This window comes from Puma concolor, chromosome D1 (assembly GCF_028749965.1).
Source record: "Puma concolor isolate L17-30 chromosome D1, mPumCon1.1.hap2, whole genome shotgun sequence".
NCBI lineage: Eukaryota > Metazoa > Chordata > Mammalia > Carnivora > Felidae > Puma > Puma concolor.
In genome coordinates, this window is record NC_141676.1 from 39,773,752 (window position 1) to 39,793,398 (window position 19,647).

Genomic DNA, 19,647 nt, shown 5'->3' on the forward strand with positions numbered 1-19,647 from the left:
GTGGAACTGTGGTATACCCACGAGTACAGAAAAGTGAAGGAGAGGCAAAGAAATTGCAGCTACGTGAAAGGGAGTGTTTATAATGAGGGACTATGGATTTTAAACTGATCCAAGAGGGAGGTGTAAACATGAAGAGGTGAGGGACAGTGAAAATGTGATAGGAATTAATGGATTTGGTCTTGATGGAGTTGAAGGATTGCTGAAATTCTCAAAAGAGAATAAGCTGAAAAGAGAAGTAGTTAGAATGATACTTAATGTGGAGATTTACAGGAGAGTTTTGAGTTCTGGGTATGGCCAGTTCCAGAGGACGACCATAGTGGTGAGTGGCTGAGGTAAGGTGGAGGGCAAGATCACTGGTTGAGATCAATGAGCCAAAAGGTCAGGGTATAAAAGGATCATCCACAGATCTTAAACTCACTGATTAAGCAGGAGCACTGTGTGGCAGTGTTGGCAGCTAAAACTTTTAAGGAATGGAGACTGATCTGGAGGTGGGGAGTCAATAGCAACAAAATAAAAGTGTTTGTGTTACAGTCTTGACAAGAGATAAAAATGAGAGGGGGTGGAAAGGACTCTGGGGGAGAATGATGTATAGCTGGCAACCAAAAGCACGGAAGTCACCTATCTCACACCCAAGTCTAGGGAGATTAGTGGTGTTGGAGAGGACAGTCGCAAAATGAGGTCCACAGGGTAAGCAATATCCTCAGAAGGGCAAGGGATTTTAAGAGAGAAAAGAGGAGATATACAGAACTGTAGTGAGGTAAGAAATGGGATCCAGAACAATCTGGGAGACAGTGGCTTCATCTTCCTTGACTATTTGTTAAGTTATTGTTGTTTTCATTTTAAACAATTACAATGAACTCAATGATAGACAATTTTTGTATATATTTAGCTACACTCTAGAGATAAATGAATGCTAACCATTCCACATCAGCCAAGGTGTTGCGGCAATATATGAAAACCGTTTATTTTGTAGGCTTTTAAAAAATATTTTATTTTTGAGAGAGAGACAGAGTATGAGCAGGGGAGGTGCAGACAGATAGGGAGACACAGAATCTGAAGCAGGCTCCAAGCTCCAAGCTGTCAGCACAGAGCCCAACATGGGGCTCAAACCCAGGAATCGAGAGATCATGACCTGAGCTGAAGTCGGACGCTTAACCGAGACACCCAGGCAACCCCCCTCACTTTTTTTGCACCCAAAACTTTATTGGAAAGGACAAGTGAATTGCTAAGACACTTTAAAAGTACTTTGCTCATTCATCATTCTGCTTGGAAAAGTTCACCCTAACTTTATAGCAAGGAAAGAAACACAAAATCATTAAATACATGCACCTCCAAGGCAACATGGTCTCATTTGATAGGTGGGCAGGGACTTTACACACCTTCCCATGGGGCCTAGTGCATGGGAACTAGGAACACCACATTCTACGGTGAGAACCCAGCAAGGAAGACGCCAAGGCATGTTGAAAAGTGCTGATATAAAGCAATTTTCCCAACTGTCTCTCCTAATGTCGGCAGCTGGTTTTGGATCCAGAACCCTCTTAAAAACCCAGAGGTTAGTGAGATTCATAAAAGTCCTTCTTTATTAGTTGAGTTTGTAGCTGTGGGCGGGGTTCATCCATCTCTAACTTTGAAAAGTTCTTCTGTACCCTTTTCTGGTCTTATTAAAACTTTCTAAATAAAATTGATTATCAGCTATAAAGTTTTAGTGTATGGATTCCCTTTGCACAATTACAACTGTTACAATTCCCGACACCAGTCTCAAGTATGTAAATACACACACACACACACACACACACACACATTTTTTTTTTTTAATTACGGTAAGTCTTGGTTAGTCCTCTAAGTCTCATAAATGAAGTACATCTAGTTGCTTAGCTCCATGTTTGTAAACACTGTAGTCTTTGTAATGTGCTCTATTGGGTGTATATTCTCTGCCATGGCCATTAATGAATCTTGTGAAGAAATATTCTTCCTTCAGAATTAGCTATCTCTGCTCCAATAAAACTTTATCAAACTGGGCAATGGGGTGGATTTGGCCCCAGGCTATAGTTTGCTAACGCTACGGCAGGTAATGCTTGACCTCAGCTATCTCACTGACCTTGCCTTTCATCATAGATTCAAATTCCATGACAGTATTGCATGCTTAATATGTTTTGGGGATATTCTCCACAGAAAAATCTGAATCCCTAGCTGTTTTGGGTGTGTGCTACAGCCCAGTAGCCTAAGTGATCACTTCTGGCATGGCTGGCAGGAGCTAAGTAATGTATCATCCGTATCATACTGTTTTAATCTCTCCTATTGAATATTCTTAGCAGTACTGTTAGCATACTTCCTTCACTTGATAGTATGATTGGTGAGATCGGTATGGGCTGATCTCAAGTCCTTTACTTCACACAATACGTTTTAGATATTTCATTTTAAACAGTGAGAAAGGTAGAATGCTGAAAGACACAGGTGGACCACCAGGTTAATCCAGGTTAAGTGGTAAGAAAGCAATTAACTCTGTAGGACCAGAATTACTTGCCCTTCCCTTCAAACAGGGATTATTTTAAAGTGAAATGACAGCTTCCTAATTTATTTTAAAGTGTGTTCTTAGCAGTTGGGGCTACTTCTTGGACCACTTTGTGCAATGCTGTACGCCCTCAAGAGTTGTTTTGTTGAAACGGTCCTTCCAAATGCTTGTTCAGAAAATACTGTTCCACTGAATAGAGATGATGATTATATTTGGATGAACCCCACACATTACAACATAACAATGTTAATTTTCACAATGAAAAATAGGAGGAGAAATGTATCTTCTTAATTGAAATAAAATCTTTGCAACAAAGTAGTTTGCTATTCATAAATGTGCAGCTGCCACAGCATGAAAGGACACTGTATTTATCATTGTTAAAGAATATGAAGTACTTATTTTTCAAAGTACTTTGACAGCTGAAATTCCAATCAAAGAGCTAATATTTGGACTCTTGTATTCTCATAAAATGTTTAGGTACATGCATTAAAATGTTCTACCCTGAAAATGGAAACTGAAAAGAACAGAGATCTACCAACTGTGGTTGGGCTATTTATAACTGGGAGAAACTGAAGAGAGCCACTGGATGAAAATCCCATGTAAAACAAACAAGAGTTTTGAAAAAAAAATTCATTGTTAAGAAATACTTTTTTTAAATAGTAAAAAAAAAAATGGTTATGCACTTACAAGAAAGAAAAACAAAGCAAAAAAAAAAAAAAGATGGTTTTTGGTTACTTTAAACATCCATTAAATCTTATGGGGGCTTCCTTACTTTCATCACCCCAACACACTCAAATTTCTACATGAGGCCATTCCAGACAAAATTTGAAGTACTTTGAACTATACTATTAGCACCACACATTTCCAGTAATGTTCTGAATTCAAATGGTGAAAACAAGCTGGCTTGTTTAACCCAGTGAAAACAGAAATCATGCTTATGTAAGAAGCAAGACTTAAGAGACTATGTATGGTCTGAAATACATCATCTGAAGGTGTTAATTCTCCCATTGCTAGAACTCCAATTCTCTAATAAACACCAAAAGACAACTTTTTGATAGTTTTTGCTACATTAAACATTAAGTTTTGCTGAAATCTTCCCATGCATTCATGTACTTAAGGGTAGCATTGAAGTGACAGTTCCTAATCTAATGTAGACACCACATATTCCACGGAAGGGATCCTTGACTGCATAGTTATGATACTACCACCCAGCATTTACTGTCTTCTGTGTGCCACACACTGATCAAAGTAGTTGAAATGTATGAACTGATGAACTGGCACGTTATAGTGGGGGAGAGAGGTTAGGAACACGACTAAGATTACACAGCAAGTACGAGCGGGCACCAAAGCTTGAACCTAGGCACTGACTCCAGAGCTCATGATTCTCAACACTATGCTATGCTGCCTTGTGTGTGCCTTGTTTTGAAAAAGAACCAGCTTTTGAACTGAAAAGAAACTGTGACCCAGCTGTCCTTAAATCCCTGTTTTCTTAAGGATGATTCCTTTAAGACTTGTTTTAAATGTTTCTGATTGTATAAAAGGCTTTAATATGTTAAAATATTTTATAATGCTAGCGGTTATTGTATACATTCTATTGAATGTTTTCTACTCTGCACTTCAAACTGTGTAAATAGCTGTAAGCGACACAGTTGTACAGAGTGACAGAAGTATATTAACAGTTACATGTTTAACTTTGCACATAAATCTAGTTTGAAAAAGACATATTAGTAAATAAGTACTTATTCTTCCCAACCTTTGAAAACATACATGAAACATACTGAAATTAGACTTCCTGGGCAGCACTAGAAAACTATGTGTTTGCAAAGAGGAAAGCAGCTACGAAATGAGAAGTTCAGAACTAGAGGATAATCAACTAAGCTGTCCTTTAAATGTGATTTGTGTGACGCTCTTTTCCATATTTCGGTCCCTTCCACTTGCTGATATTCTTTTAAACAATACAATTAAAAACTACTCCTCAGAGCAGAAATCTGCAATAAAATGTATAATAGCTTGTGTACAGTTGCTAGTTTAATAAAACATTATCCAAATAATCAGTTACTAGTGTTTAAAATTTATAGTAAGAAACATTAAAAACAACAAAAGAATATCTCTGTTCCAAATTTAGGCCTATTTAAATGATCTTCAATGCAGCTAAACTCAATGTAGGGGTTGTATCTAGTAAAATCTTGCTGACCAGACTCCTAAGACTGTGATTATGTAGGCAGTCCACTAGGATCAGTTGGTTCCCCTCAGCTGAATTATATTACATTCCTACCATGTGTTTCTGGTACTGAGGAGAATCATTAGGGAAGGATCATCCACATGCTCACACAAAGCCCCTCTCTCCACCCCCTACCCATGTCCCACCCTCCATAATAAAAACCGCAAGTTAGTTGTGCTTTTGTGGGCTTTTCACTGGAGACCGTAAGTTTGAGTTGAATTATTCAATGTGAGGGTCACAATGAGAGAACGTGGATCTTTCTTATTCTTGTGGACTGTGATCTTTCCTTTCAAGGCTTCACCTATAAAAGAAAGGCAAAATATGTGTTTGAGAATTCAAGGGATACAATCTAGCAGAAAAGTAATAATGTATACCTGGTACTTCTTTTTTTGTTGTTGTTGTGAGATGTTTCATTATTTAAAAAAAATTAACATTTAATTTTTAGGGCAATTTTATGTTTAATTTTTTAACAAAGTAGATCTACAATACAGGTACAGCAATATTTGGGGAAGTGAAATTTGTATAATAATAGCTCAAAGGATTGGAGCGTGTAAATGACAGTATCATACTGAAAGGGTCTTAAACTATAAATGAAATTGTGTAATAATGTGTGATGGTAGTCTGTGGTAAGCTACAGATGCATGCTGGAACTCTAGAGCAACAATTACAAAAACAAACCCAACACGTATAGTTAATCAGGCAAGGGTTTAGATAAAATGAAATAATAGAGAGTATTCAATCAAAAAAAAAAAATGCAAGAAGGAAAAGAGGAATAAATGACAGAGGGGATGAATAGAAAACAAATTAACAAATGACAGAATTAAATATATCACACATAATAACATTATATGGAAATGTGTTCAATATACTTTAAATAGAAAGACAGGGTCAAACTAAAGGAAGGAGAAAGATATTCTATATAAACATTAATCATAAAGAGTTTTAAATAGAAGTATTAATCTTAGACCAAGATGACTTCAGGAAAAAAAAATATAACCAGAGATAAAGAGACACATTTAAAAATGATATGTTCAATTCATAACTGAGACATAAGAAACTTTTATGTATGTATGATTACAGAGCTTCAAAATGCATGATGCAGAGCTGACAGAACCATAGGAAGAAAGTGATAATCCATAATTATCACTGGAAATTTCACCTCTCCTTTTCCAATAATTGCAATAACATTGCAGTAACAACTACACAGAAAACCAGAAAGTATATGGAAGACTTAACACCCTATTAACCAACTTGAGCTGGCTGACATCTACAGAACCAAGATCGATTACATCTATACATGCTAGGTCATAAAACAAATTTTAATACATTTAAACATAAAAATACTTGAATAATCCTAAACATTTAGGAATTAAAACAACAGACTTCTAAATATTCCATAAATCAAAATAAAAATCAGAAGGAAAATTAGGCAGCATTTAATCTGAATAATGAATCACAAAATACAAAAATATGTGACCTACAGCTCAAATAGTGCTTAGAGGAAAAATTTATAGCTTTAAATGTTCACATTAGAAAGCAAAGAAAACAAGCATAGAGGTCTTCACTGGTGAATTCTATCAAATGTTTAAGGAAAAATAATAACAAATTACATAAATTCTTACAAAAAAGAAAGGAGGGAATACTCCTCAACACACCTTGGGAGGCAGCACTACCCTGATATTGAAACAAGATAAATTCACTACATTACAGCTAAATATCCCTCATAAACAAAGATTCAAACATCCTTTGAACAAAAGAGAAAAATCATATTACTGTCTCATAAAATATAGAAAAACCATCTGACAACATTAATTTGTAATAACTTTCAGCAAGCTAGCAATAGAAGGAATCTTCTTCAAGTTGATAAAGGGAATCTATGAGAAACTCCTGGTAATATCATTCTTAATGGTGAAGGACTGACTGCTTTCTTCCTAAGACTGGGACTGCGGTAAGGATGATCATTCTGACCACCTCTAATCAGTATTCTATTGGATGTACTAGTGAAGGTATTAAGGTGCGGGGGGAGGAATAAAAAAAGGATATAGATTGGAGAAAAAACAAAAGAAGCGAAACAGTCTTTATTTGCAGAACACAGGATCTTACAGAAAATCCTAATATGCGGGATGCCTGGGTGGCTCAGTCGGTTGAGCGTCCGACTTCAGCTCAGGTCACCATCTCATGGCTTGGGGGTTTGAGCCCTGCATCGGGCTCTGGGCTGACAGCTCAGAGCCTGGAGCCTGCTTCAGATTCTGTGTCTCCCTCTCTCTCTCTGCAACCTCCCCCACCCCACCCCCGATTGTGCTTTGTCTCTCAAAAATAAACATTTTTAAAAAATTAAAAAAAAAAAAGAAGATCCTAATATGCAAAAAAAGCTACTAGAACTGTAAGATGGTTTAGCAATCTTAGGATATAAGGTTAATATAAAAAAATCACATTTCTATATGCTAGCAATGCAGAATTAGAAACTGAAATAAAAATCCACAAGAGCATTTACAATAGCATCAAAAAAAGCATATCATACTTAAAGATAAATGTAACATATGTGTACTATTTAGTCACATAAAACTATAAAATAGTGCTAAAGATGATCACTTTACAGTTGACCCTTGAACAAAACAAGTTTGAACTGCACAGGTCCACTTACATGTGGATCTTTTAAAAATAAATATAGTACAGTACTGTAAATGCATTTTCTTGTGATTTTCTTAACATGTTCTTTTATCTAGCTTACTTTATTGTAAGAATACAGTATATAATACATATACAAAAAAAGTATTAATTGGCTGTTTATGTTTTTGGAACGGCTTTTGGTCAACAGGAGGCTATCAGTAGTTGAGACTCTGGGGAGTCAGAAGTTATATGCAGATTTTCAACTGTATGGGGGGGTTGGCCACATTGTTCAAGAGTCAACTATAAATGGAGGGATACATTTTGCTTGTGGATGAAAGACAAAATACTGTGAAGATGTCAGTTCTCCTCAAAGTAATCTATAGATTCAACACAATTCCAATCAAAATCCTGGCAGGTTTTTTGTGTAGAACTTAACTAGATTTTAAAATGTATATGGAAATTTAAAGAATCTAGAATAGTGAGAACAATTTTGAAAAAAACCACAACAAAGTGGGAGCTCTTATATCATCTTATAAAGACAGTCTCTAACGGCCATAAAGATAGACACAAACCAATGGAACAAAACAGAGCTCAAAAATAGTCATATATATGTATGGTCAATTAATTTCTGACTAAGGAGCCAAGTGTTTAAATTGGAAGAGGGCAGACTTTTCACGAAATGATGATGAAATAACCTAATATATGTTTGGGAAAAGATGAACTATGACTCTTAAAATTACCAGGAGATACATTCTAGACCTAAATGTACAAGGCAAACTGTAACAGTTTTAGAAGAAACATGTAAGAAAGACTTAGGGTAGCAAAGATTTCTTAATTAGGACACAAAAGTACAAACTTCAAAAGATGTTAAGACAATGACAAGACATGCCAGGGATTGGGATAAAATATTAGCAACACATATATACGACAAAGAATTTGTACCCACATATATAAAGATTCTTTTAATTCAGTAAGTTGACAAACACCCGATTAAGAATGCAGCAAAACATTTTCACAGAAACCTCACACCCACAAAATATACAAATGACCAATAAACGTATGAAAAGACGCTCAACATTGTCAGCCACCAGGCAAATGCTAATTAGAAGTACAGCTATTGCTCCACAGACAACAGAATGACTTCAGTTAAAATGACTGACCTTTCCTACAAGTGCTAACAAGGATGGGGAGCAGCTGAAATCACAATGGTGGTAGGACTGCTGAATAATGAGTGATTTTGAAAACATTTGCTAGTTTTTTATAAAGTTAAACATATATTTACCATTAAGACCCAATGATTCCACTTCTAGGTATTTACCCAAAAGAAATGAAAACCTCTGTCCACATGAAGAAATACTTTTACATGAATGTTTGTAGCAACTTCATTCATAATGAACTTCATTCATTCATAATTCATAATGTTTCCTAACTGGAAACAATCCAAAGTCTAGTAGCAGATGAATGTGTAAGTCAACTGTGGTGCTGCCATATAAAGGAATACTATTTGAGAATAAAAAGGAACAAACTACTGATACACAGACGTAGCTCAAATATGCTAACAAGCTGGAGTACATTCTGCAGAACTACTTTGATTGTAAAATTCTAAAAGAATACTAATACCTTAGTAGTAGTAATAATACTAATACATAGTGACAGAAAGCAGATAAATGGTTGTCTTGGTCTGGGGATTGGAGCTGGGATGACTAGCCGCACAGGGGATCAAGGAAGAAACTTTTTGTATTGACGTAAATACTCTTTATCTTGATTAGACAAATGGTGCCTACATTTGTCAGAACTCATCAAGGTATACAATAAAGATATGTGAATTTTTATTATATGTGAATTATAGAATAAAACTGTTTAACAACTGTGGTGACTTAGGAATAAAGTGACTCATAGATAAATGGAATATAGTAGAGAAACCAAAAGATCCATTATCGCAATTTAGTACACAGTAAATACAGTAATACAATCTTTTTCAATAAGAAGCCGGTCAGAAACGAAAAGGAAAAGTTTGAAGATTTGATTACATAAAAGTAAAAACAAAATTCTATAAAATAAGATACTCTAAAGAAAGAAAAGCAACTTAAAACACTATTACTTTCACTTCTTTGAATCACAAATACTTAAAGTGAATTTTGATTTGATTCCTTAGGAAGAATGATCAGAAATGGAAAACCTTCATAAAAGGTATAAAGTATATTCCAGTTTTACATTCCTGCCATCTTTATCAACTCTAGGTGTTACGAGAAACCAAACAAAAGGGGAACCTGGGTGGCTCAGTCAGCTAAGTGTCCAACTTTGGCCCAGGTCGTGATCTCACACTTTGTGAGTTCAACCCCTGCGTCGGGCTCTATGCTGACAGGTCAGAGCCTGGAGCCTGCTTCAGATTCTGTGTCTTCCTCTCTCCCTGCCCCTCCCCTGCTCATGCTCTATCTTTCAAAAATAAATGAACGTTAAAAAAAAAAAAAGAAACCAAATAAAAAATGAGTGAAAGAAAACAATAAAAATATTTTTGTTATTTAGATAAACAACCCCCAGAATCTGCCTGCTTTGTTTTGCATTTCAGTGATTATCAGTGATGAAGGGTATTATCTCAATTATTTCAAATGCTTAATCACCACACACAAAAAAATCCTTTGCGCATTCCTGTGAGTGGTTTTGTTGATATATATGAGGTATTGCTGCAATTATTTCTTTTTACTGCATGTCCTGCTGTTTCATTTAATTCAGAAATCTAGCACAAGTCAAAATAAACTAGTAATGGATACCTTCGTTACATTTTCACAAAAAAATTTAAGCATCAATATTAAACAAAACATCTGAATAATTAAAAAGTCTTAACAGTAACTGCCTTATAAGCTGATATGGTAATTTTAATGTCTTAAAATGAAATACAAGCAAGACAACTATTTCTCTAATAATCTTAATTTCAAAATGAGGGTGCAAACAGCACTTATTTAAGTTAATTAAATAGCACGAAGGGTCACGGTAATAAATACATAATTCACACTGCTGAACTCCCTTCAATTGTTTAGGCCTGACAAAAGTGCCAAGACAGTGGCTGTAATACGAGAATAGATCGTAGTCATTTATCAGTGTCAAATAGATATAAAATGACTGATGTTGTTAAGCGTGCATACTGTGGTGAGAGCTGGAAAGGACACTCTGTGAAGCTGAGCTGTATCACCTTGTTTTTATCATCGGCAGACGGCTATTAGAACCACAAAGCAGTGTTGCGTTCAGTAAGGAACAAAACTGATTTCATTTCAATTCTGTTCTTGTGTTTTTTTAAAATTAATTTCTTCTAGAGCAATGAAATTTCATTTCCCCAGAAAGGAGAAAAACTTAAAAATCATTATTATCACTATTAAAGCTTAGAGGTAAAGAATGAAAGAAAAAAATAAATGGATTTTTCTATCATCAAGCTTACTAGATACATATAAAGAAAGAAAAATAAATAGACTGATTTTAGTCATGTTTTCAAAGCCAAATTACATGAAAAATATCTGTATTTTAAAAGTAAACAGTGCCATCATTGGCAGTGAAATGTACAAGTACTGTACATTTAATGCACAATAAAACTGCACATTAAAGCAAAGAGGAAAAACATGGTGAATTTAAAATTTAAAGCTAAGTGTTAAAAGTATTTATTCTGGGAGGCTGGTTTGTTACTCCCAGAATGCTGGAAGGGCTCAAATGTTGAGAACATTTTTTTTCTGAATTATTTTTAAATCTAGGTTGTAAATAAAAACAAAAAACAAAAAATAAAAACAAACACAACAAAATAAAACAAATTAGGCTCATTACTTTATGTTCCATTTTGCTTTTGGCCAAATGTACAATTCTTAATCTAAGAAATTCCCTATTCACAATGCTTTTTCTTGCTTTCTAAATATCAAGGCTACCCTGAAGGGTAGAATTACCATTACCATTTACCATTTACTGAAGATATTTACTGAATGAGATTTACCATTACTGAAGACATCCACCCTCCCCCGCCCCCAATCTAGGCAGCATAACTCTATAGGAATATTTATGTTTTTATTTTAAAAATATTATATTACTTTTTGGACACTAAGATAAGATTTACATATATAGCAAATCATTCTGACTAGACTCTTGGCTTTATTTAATTTTATCTAATAACTTTACAGCAGAATAATGAGTCAAAAACTACTTTTAGTTTAACTAAACCCAACTATAGAGAACTCTTCAGTCATGCCAAGGCAAATTTGAACACCAGCCTATTCAAGGGCAATAGTATGATGAAATTTTTAAGAACATCAGAGTTGACAAAATGGGACCACCAAATAAAAGTTAGTAAATGCCTTTGGCATGAGATCACCAAGGTGATTAGAGGAAATTAAATTTCAATGACACTGCATATTACTATACTTATTTGTATATTTTGCAGAATATTTACAATATGGCAAATACTACATCAGATCAAAATGGAGAAAGACAGACAACTCATCTTCTATGAGGACCCTTTATCACAGCACACTGAGATGTGATAACACAGATGTATGCATGAAATGATCTAGCAGAACAAAGACAGCAATTAATTTTCTGAGGACAGTGAGTAAAGATTTACAAAACTAAGCTGGGCAATAAAGAGAAAATTGAAATTTATCAAGTGAAAGAGGTCAAAACAGCTTTCTAGGTAGACTATCTTAGACAAGGACTAAGAAAGAAAGTTAGCTAAAAAATGAGCAATGTGTCTAAGACCATATGAGCTGGAGCATATGATGTGTTTATTATGTGGGGCTGTAACAGAGTAGGGCTGGAAATGATGAAAAATGGTCAGATTGTAAAGGGCCATGGTAGGGAATTTGGATATTATCCTGGAGATATTGACAATCCAGTGAGGGTTTTTGTTTAATTATTAACTTTAGTAAGGCATAATTTACAAACAGTAAAATGTGCATATTTTACATGTGCAGTTCAATGAGTTTTACCATTATCTCATCTTTGCGAACTTTTGCCTACTCCAAGTCTCAAAGATTATGTTATCTTCTAGAAATCTGGCAGTTTTACACTTTTATATTTAGGTTTATGACCCATGAAAGAGAGAGAGTTGGTTTTTATATAAGGTAAGCAATGAGATTTTTTTTCCTATACAAATATTTAGTTCTAAGTACTTCTTGAAAAGATTATCATTTTCCCATTGAATTACACTGACTCTTTGGAAAAATATAATTAACTATACAAAAGTGGGTCTATTTCTGGGTTCTCTGTTACATCAATGTTTACGTCTATCTATAGTATAATACATTACTGTCTGGCTTAATATAACTTTTTAGTAAGTTTAGAAATCACATAGTGTAAGGATTCCAATATGATTTTTGGAAAATTGCTTGGCTGCTCTAGGTCTTTTGGATTTGCACACAAATTTTAGAATCAGCCTATCAATTTCTACCATGCTAAATTCACTTACTAATTCTGGTAGGTTTTTTTTGGAGATTCCTTGGAATTTTCTGTGTATATAATCATGTTATCTGTAAATAATGACACTTCAATTTCTTCCCTTCCAAGGGCTTTTAATTCTTTTTTCCTTCCTTATCGCACTGGCTAAGACCTCCAAAATAAGAGAATAGGAGTGATGAGAGCGAACATTCTTGCCCTATCCCAAACAGAGGGACAACATTCAGTCTTGCTCCAGTCAGTATGATGCTAGCTGTGGACTTTGTGTGGACACCTTTTATCAGGTTCAGTAAGTTCTCTTTTTATTTCTAGTACGAGTATTTATCATGAATAGATACTGAATTTTGTCAAATGCTTTTTTTGCATCCACTGATGTGACCATATGGTTTTTCTTCTTTAGATGGTTAGCATGGTTGACTGCATTAAAAGATTCTAAAGTATTAAAAAAATATTAAATTATTAAATCAGTCTTGTATTCTGGACCAAATCCCACTTGGTCATAGTGTGCTGTTTTTTTTTTTTTTTTTTTTAAATATATTGCTGGATTCAATTTGCTAGTATTTTGTTTAAAATTTGTGCATCTATATTCATGAGAGACACTGTTCTGTAGTTTAATTTTCTTGTACAATTTTTATCTAGTTTTTGGTATCAAGGCCCTCATAAACTTAATTCTCTTCTACTTTCTGGAAGACATTGTGTAGAATTGGTATTATTTCTATTTTAAGGGTTGGAAGAATTTGCAATGAAGCAATCTATACCTGGAGATGGATTTGAGGCTGGCCTCCTGTTTTTGTAAATAAAATTTAATGGGGCACAGCCATATGCACTCATTTACCTACTGTTCCCCACAGTTTAAGTTGTCTTTGGGTCCCCATTGCTGCCACTGTTACTTTTGCTACTACTGTGGGGTTAACTGGGGGTTGGTGTATGAGAGAACAGAGAGAAATAGAAAAGAAAAAGGAATTTCCTCCATTCTCTCTGAGCATTAATTAGAACACCCTTTCCCCATTCCTTAAGTTAGAGTTAGAGGGCTCTGTTGGGAGTTCTTGCTGTGCTAATGCCCTCCTTTTGGGTTTCAGGCTGTCTGGAGTCCAGACCGGGGGATACTGGAAGCAAATAAATCATATATTTACCACCACTTCGGGGTACTCTGAATTCGGGTCTTCTCCAATTTATCTGCTATTATTTACTTTTCAGAGATGTCAAGTAGCTGTTCCATGCATTCTGGTATTGAAGTTGCATTCAGTGAAAGAGCTTATTTTCACTGCCATAAAAATCCTCTGTGCTCTACTCATTTGTATCCCTTGTCCCCGGTGACCACTGTTCTTTTCACTGTCTCCGTGGTTTTGCTTTTTTCAAAACGTCCTATAGGTGGAATCACACAGTAGGTAGCCTTTGCGGATTAGCTCCTTTCACTTAGTGATATGCATTTAAGATTCCTCCATATCATTTCATAGCTTGATAGTTTATTTCTTTTTAGCACTCAAAATATTCCATTGTGTGGGTGTGCAGACCATTCATTTTTAATATAGTTATTAATGTTGGAATTTAAGTCTACCATCATACCATTTGTTTTTTATTGGTCCACCTGGTTATGTTTGTATCTTCTTTTTTCTCAAAATTCCATTTTATCTTCACTACTAGCTTATTAGCTATATTTTGTGGCTTAATTTAAATTTTCAATCTGTTCCTCTGGCATTTACAATGTACATATTTAATTTATCATAATTTACCATTAAATTGCTTCATGTACCATGTAGGAACTTAATGTATTTCCATTTTCTCATTAATGTCTTTGATCACTGCCATACATTTTATGTCTCCATGTTTTTAAAATTATTTATTTTTTTTTTAGAAAGAAAGCAAGAGGGGGGAGAGGGGCAGAGGGAGAGGGAGGAAGAGAGAGACAGAAAAAGAATGAGAATCTTAAGCAGGCTCCATGCTCAGCGCAGAGCGTGATGTGGGGCTTGATCCCACGATCCTGGGATCATGACCTGAGCTGAAATCAAGAACTGAATGCTCGACTGAGCCACCCATGTGCCTCAGTCTATGTTTTGAAACCCATAGTACATTATTTTTGCTTTAAATAGTCAATTATCTTTTACCAAATTAAAAAAATGAGAAAACAAAGTCTTTCTGATTGATGAAAAGTCACTGATGAAAAGTTTTTGCCATGATGAATTTCATGTTGTGCAATGTCTGAGTTTTTTGTTTTCCTATGTTGCCATTAAAGTCACTTGGGTCCAGTTTTTTTCTTTTAAGGCTTGTTTTTAAGCTTTGTTAAGGAGCATGCAGGTTAGCCTTTATTCTAGGGACAGTTTATTTCCACTATGAAGCTATGGACTCCCCACTCTTGCTGGTTGAAAGTCAAAACCCTAAACAGCCTCCTGTAAACTTTGGGAACTGTCTGGTTCACAGCTGCCCCAGATGTTCTGCCTAACCTCAGGCATTTCATCCTACACATATACATCTTAGTACTCATCCAAAACAGAAGGGACGTCATGTGTAGATTTCTGGAGCTCTTTTTCTGATTAATGTGTCCTTTTTAGTACTTGGCCCTGCAACTTCCAGCTTCTATTCATTGAGTACTACCACCAGAGGCTCAGCAGGGTTTAAAAAAAAAAAAAAAAAAAGTGTTATATTTCTTTGTATAATTCTTCCTTTATACTTCCATAGCTGAAATGACCACATTTTCCTTACTTTGAAATTTCCCTTTCAAGACTTTCCTGGTTGTACTTTAAAAGGGGATTCTAATATTTTTGATGTATTGGCCCTACTATTTATTTAAATACAAGTACATATACAATAGCAGTGAAAGAAATATAGAATGTAGATGGTGCCAGAAGGAAACATTAAAATCACACACCTTCTTCATAGTATTCTAAAACAGCTGAAACAATTAGTCTAAGGATTACTAGGTAAAGCGTAGTTAGGATTTCAAAATTTCACTAGACATCAAATAATATTTTGTTATAATTAGGTAGGAGAAAATGAAATATTATCTTAAATCTCCTCTAAGATTAAAACATGAATGAATTAGTACTGTATTTAAAATTCTAGCATTAAGGGGTTCCCAGGTGGCTCAGTCAGTTAAGAGTCCGACTCTTGGTTTCAGCTGAGGTCATGATCTCACAGTTTGGGGGTTTGAGCCCCATGTTGGATTCTGCGCTGGCAGTGTGACACCTCCTTGGGAATCTCTCTGCCCCATTCCCACTTGTGCTGTCTCTCTCTCTCAAAATGAATAAATAAACTTAAAAAAAAAAATACAATTCTAGCACTGAAACAATAAAATGGTTACAGTAAAGAAGAAAGCAACATTTTCAAGTTTCCAAATATCATCCAAATACCAAAGGTATATAAAAACCAACCAACCAAACAAAAAGAAAATGCAATAAAATTTCATTTGTGCTTGCTTCACTTGCTTTGCTGTGTTCAAGCTTTTTGGAGAAAGAGAAAATGATACTATCAAGGTGTTAATTCCATATCATTGCGATCTTAAAGTGAAAACAGGGCAACAAGGTGCTGCTTTACTCTAATAGTGTTTATTTGCATCTACTAAATTCTATTTATGCATCAACAATGAAATCAAAGCTAGAAATGAATTTTATGAAATTGTATTTTAAACATACAGAGAACAATATAATGACCACCCGGGACCCAACACTCGGCTTTGCCAAATCTTACCATCCTCCCACAGTTCCCTCAATTTCTAAAAGGAATGATTCAGATATATGGCACCGAACCCTCTTTATAGCCTTCCCTGATCCTACTTCTACCTTTCCCCAGAAGTGACCACTCACTGAATTCCGTAGTTATCATTTTTAAGTGTTGCTTCTTACTTTTACTATGTGTGTGTATGTATAATTGTTTCACATGTTTTCAAGCTCCATATAAAGAGTGCATTGTAGGAATCCTGCAACTTCTTTTGTTTAAAGTTGCTTCTGACAGACACGCATATATGATTTATTACAGAGATTTTAGTGTATGTAACTACCATATTTATCTTCAGTTAATGGACATTAAGGTTGCCTCCAACTGTTCACTTCTACAAACCATACTGTTGTCAAGATACTTGTACACAGGTTGTGGGGGAGACCCTTCAGAATACATGCCTAGGGAAGAAAACTGGCTGTAGTGATGGATACTTATACATCTATACTTCACTTGATGGCAGCAAACTGTTCTCTAAAGTTGTACCAATCGTGACTATCAGCAGAAGAGTTTAAAAGTTCCATTTGGCTGCATTATTGTCAGCACTCAGCATTGTTAAATTTTATGTGTTTTTTCCTGTAGTGATGTTTAAAACACAGTCTTTTACATAGTTTTACCTGGCCTCTCCTGAGTTACTAGTGATGTTGAGTATCTTTTCATCAAAGTTAGTTGTACGTACAGCTCTGTATGTACAGTTAGTTGTACATTCAGCTCTGTACACGAAGTTAGAAGATAGTCAGGAAGGTTTCAGTGAAAGTGGGACAGGACAACTTATATGTAATGAGTAATTTAAATAAAAAAAAAGATTCTATAATCAAATTCGAACTTGTGGAGTTAAGGGTGTAGGTATATCAGAACTATAGGTGCTCATCTAAGTGAAAAATCAATGAGGTGTAAAACAAAAGAATGTAGAATTGGACCAGTCCTTGAACACTTTAAGATTTGAGCAGGTGATGACAGTGGAGAGCATTCTAAACATATATATTGAATACAATAACTACTGAATGGCATTCTCTTTAATTTATACTTCACCTCTGTTGGTGATATTTCTCTTTAGTCACTTTGGAAACGAAAATATTTTTAGTTATAGTTGCAACTTAGGAAATACTACTTATTGCTTAAAGAAACGTTTTCTGAATTATTTGTGGTACTCAAAAGCCACATAGTAAGTCACATACATTTTAAATGGTGGGAACCAGATTTAAATAAGAGTTTTCTTTTTTTTTTTTTTTTTTTTTCAACGTTTATTTATTTTTGGGACAGAGAGAGACAGAGCATGAACGGGGGAGGGGCAGAGAGAGAGGGAGACACAGAATCGGAAACAGGCTCCAGGCTCCGAGCCATCAGCCCAGAGCCTGACGCGGGGCTCGAACTCACGGACCGCGAGATCGTGACCTGGCTGAAGTCGGACGCTTAACCGACTGCGCCACCCAGGCGCCCCAAATAAGAGTTTTCTTTAAATTACTACTTTAATGAAATAACATGCCATCTAAAATTCATGTAGCTCTGAGAACATCTTATCTTAGATCTGTTGTTACTTAAATACAGTGGGCACACAAAAAATTGTGCGGAATGAAGGGATATTGTTAACTTCAAAATGAATAAGACATTTCTCCCCTTTTACTATTACTTCTCACCTGCTTTCACTGAAAATGGCTTTTCCAGTAGAAATACTGTTTGTTTCCAGTGTGTTTTGGCACTCTGGGGGCCCGTGGAGAACACAACCTGCATTGGTAGAGTTCAAAAGTACTGATGAAGTACAAGATTTTTAATATCATGCTACATTAATCTACGACATCAAATACAAGCTCCAATTGCTAACAACATCAAAATGCTTATGATCAAACACCTGGGGGCACAAAAATAAAATAAATGTATTTCACATAATTAATTCTTACGAGAAAACTCAGGATACTTACCCTCCTGTGACAATTCTTCTCAAAATATATATCGAAGTAGCCAGCAATTGCCTGTTTTTAAGAAAAGAGATATAAATAATTATTAAACTAATTACATGACGTAATAATTATTCAGTCTTTCAAGACTTGGCAAAAAGAGGGGGGCCTGGGTGGCTCAGCTGGTTGACCGTCCGACCCTTAACTTCAGCTCAGGTTGTGATCCCAGGGTAGCGGGAATGAGCCCTGTGTCAGGCTCCTCACTGAGCGTGGAGCCTGCTTGAGATTCTCTCTCCCGCTCTGTCCCCTCCTCCATTCACATACTCTTAAAAACAAACAAACAAACAAAACAAAACAAAACAAAACAAAACAAACAAACTTAGCAAAAGAATCCATTTCAAAGACTAGATACTTCTTAAACTTATGATAGGTCACTATTTTTCCCGTAAAAGAAGTTACATGTAAAAATAAAGTAACGTAATTTGACTTTTCCCCACAGAAACAATATAATAAGAAGGGCAACAAGGCTAATCAAATAATCAACACATGTTTGATTACATAAATGACTGTGTAGACTACTGAAAGGTGAGAGATTACACGAAGGAAGAAGGCTCAATCGGCCCCTAGCTGACCCAACTGTCCCAAGGAGGCTGCTGAACAAGTTGAGCCATCTTGGACCCTTTTCGCTCCAGTCAAACCAGACAACTGCAGCAGCATGAGGGACCCGAGGAGGGGCCGGCAGAAGAAATAGTAGATAAGTACAGTCTAGATTGCAGAATCATACACAAATAAATCCAAATGACTGTGATGTCAAGGCACTCAGTTTTAGGGTGGTTTGTTACACAGCAATAAACGTAATTTAAACATACTCTTTTATACAAAGATCTCATTTAATTTCTTCTGATCTTGTGCATCCAATCTTAAAGTACTATGACTATTTTTATGATGAAATCAATGGAATTTTTAAATGTCACTTTTTTTTCTGATGATAAAACATGTAACAGTATTCAAGTAAAACTTATGTTTAAGCATATACCCAAAGGAGAACCTCTGAAATAACTCTAAGGGTTACTGCAATAGTATAAAGAGGTCTCTAAAAGATGATTATTCAGATAAATATATATTTTTCATTTCTTTTTATTTAAAATTTAAGTGATACCATTTGTTTTTCTTTCACTAATAGACCTAGCATAATCTATTTTTAAAACCGGCATTAAAAAAAGCTTATAAAGTGTTAAAAACAGGACACTGATTACTAAAAAATCACTAAT

At 35.3% G+C, this 19,647-nt stretch overlaps 1 protein-coding gene across 1 annotated transcript in view; it reads right to left on the minus strand.

The window, feature by feature from the left end:
- Window positions 1-1,557: 1,557 nt before the first annotated feature.
- Window positions 1,558-19,647, minus strand: part of PRMT3 (protein arginine methyltransferase 3) — a 143,333-nt gene continuing 125,243 nt past the window's right edge. Inside the window, exons 14-16 of the mRNA XM_025928602.2 lie at window positions 18,401-18,451; window positions 18,119-18,206; window positions 1,558-5,034 (exon numbers count right to left, since the gene is read on the minus strand). Of these exons, the coding sequence (XP_025784387.2) occupies window positions 4,925-5,034; window positions 18,119-18,206; window positions 18,401-18,451 (249 nt within the window). The 3' untranslated portion in view covers window positions 1,558-4,924. The remainder of the gene's footprint in view (window positions 5,035-18,118; window positions 18,207-18,400; window positions 18,452-19,647) is intronic.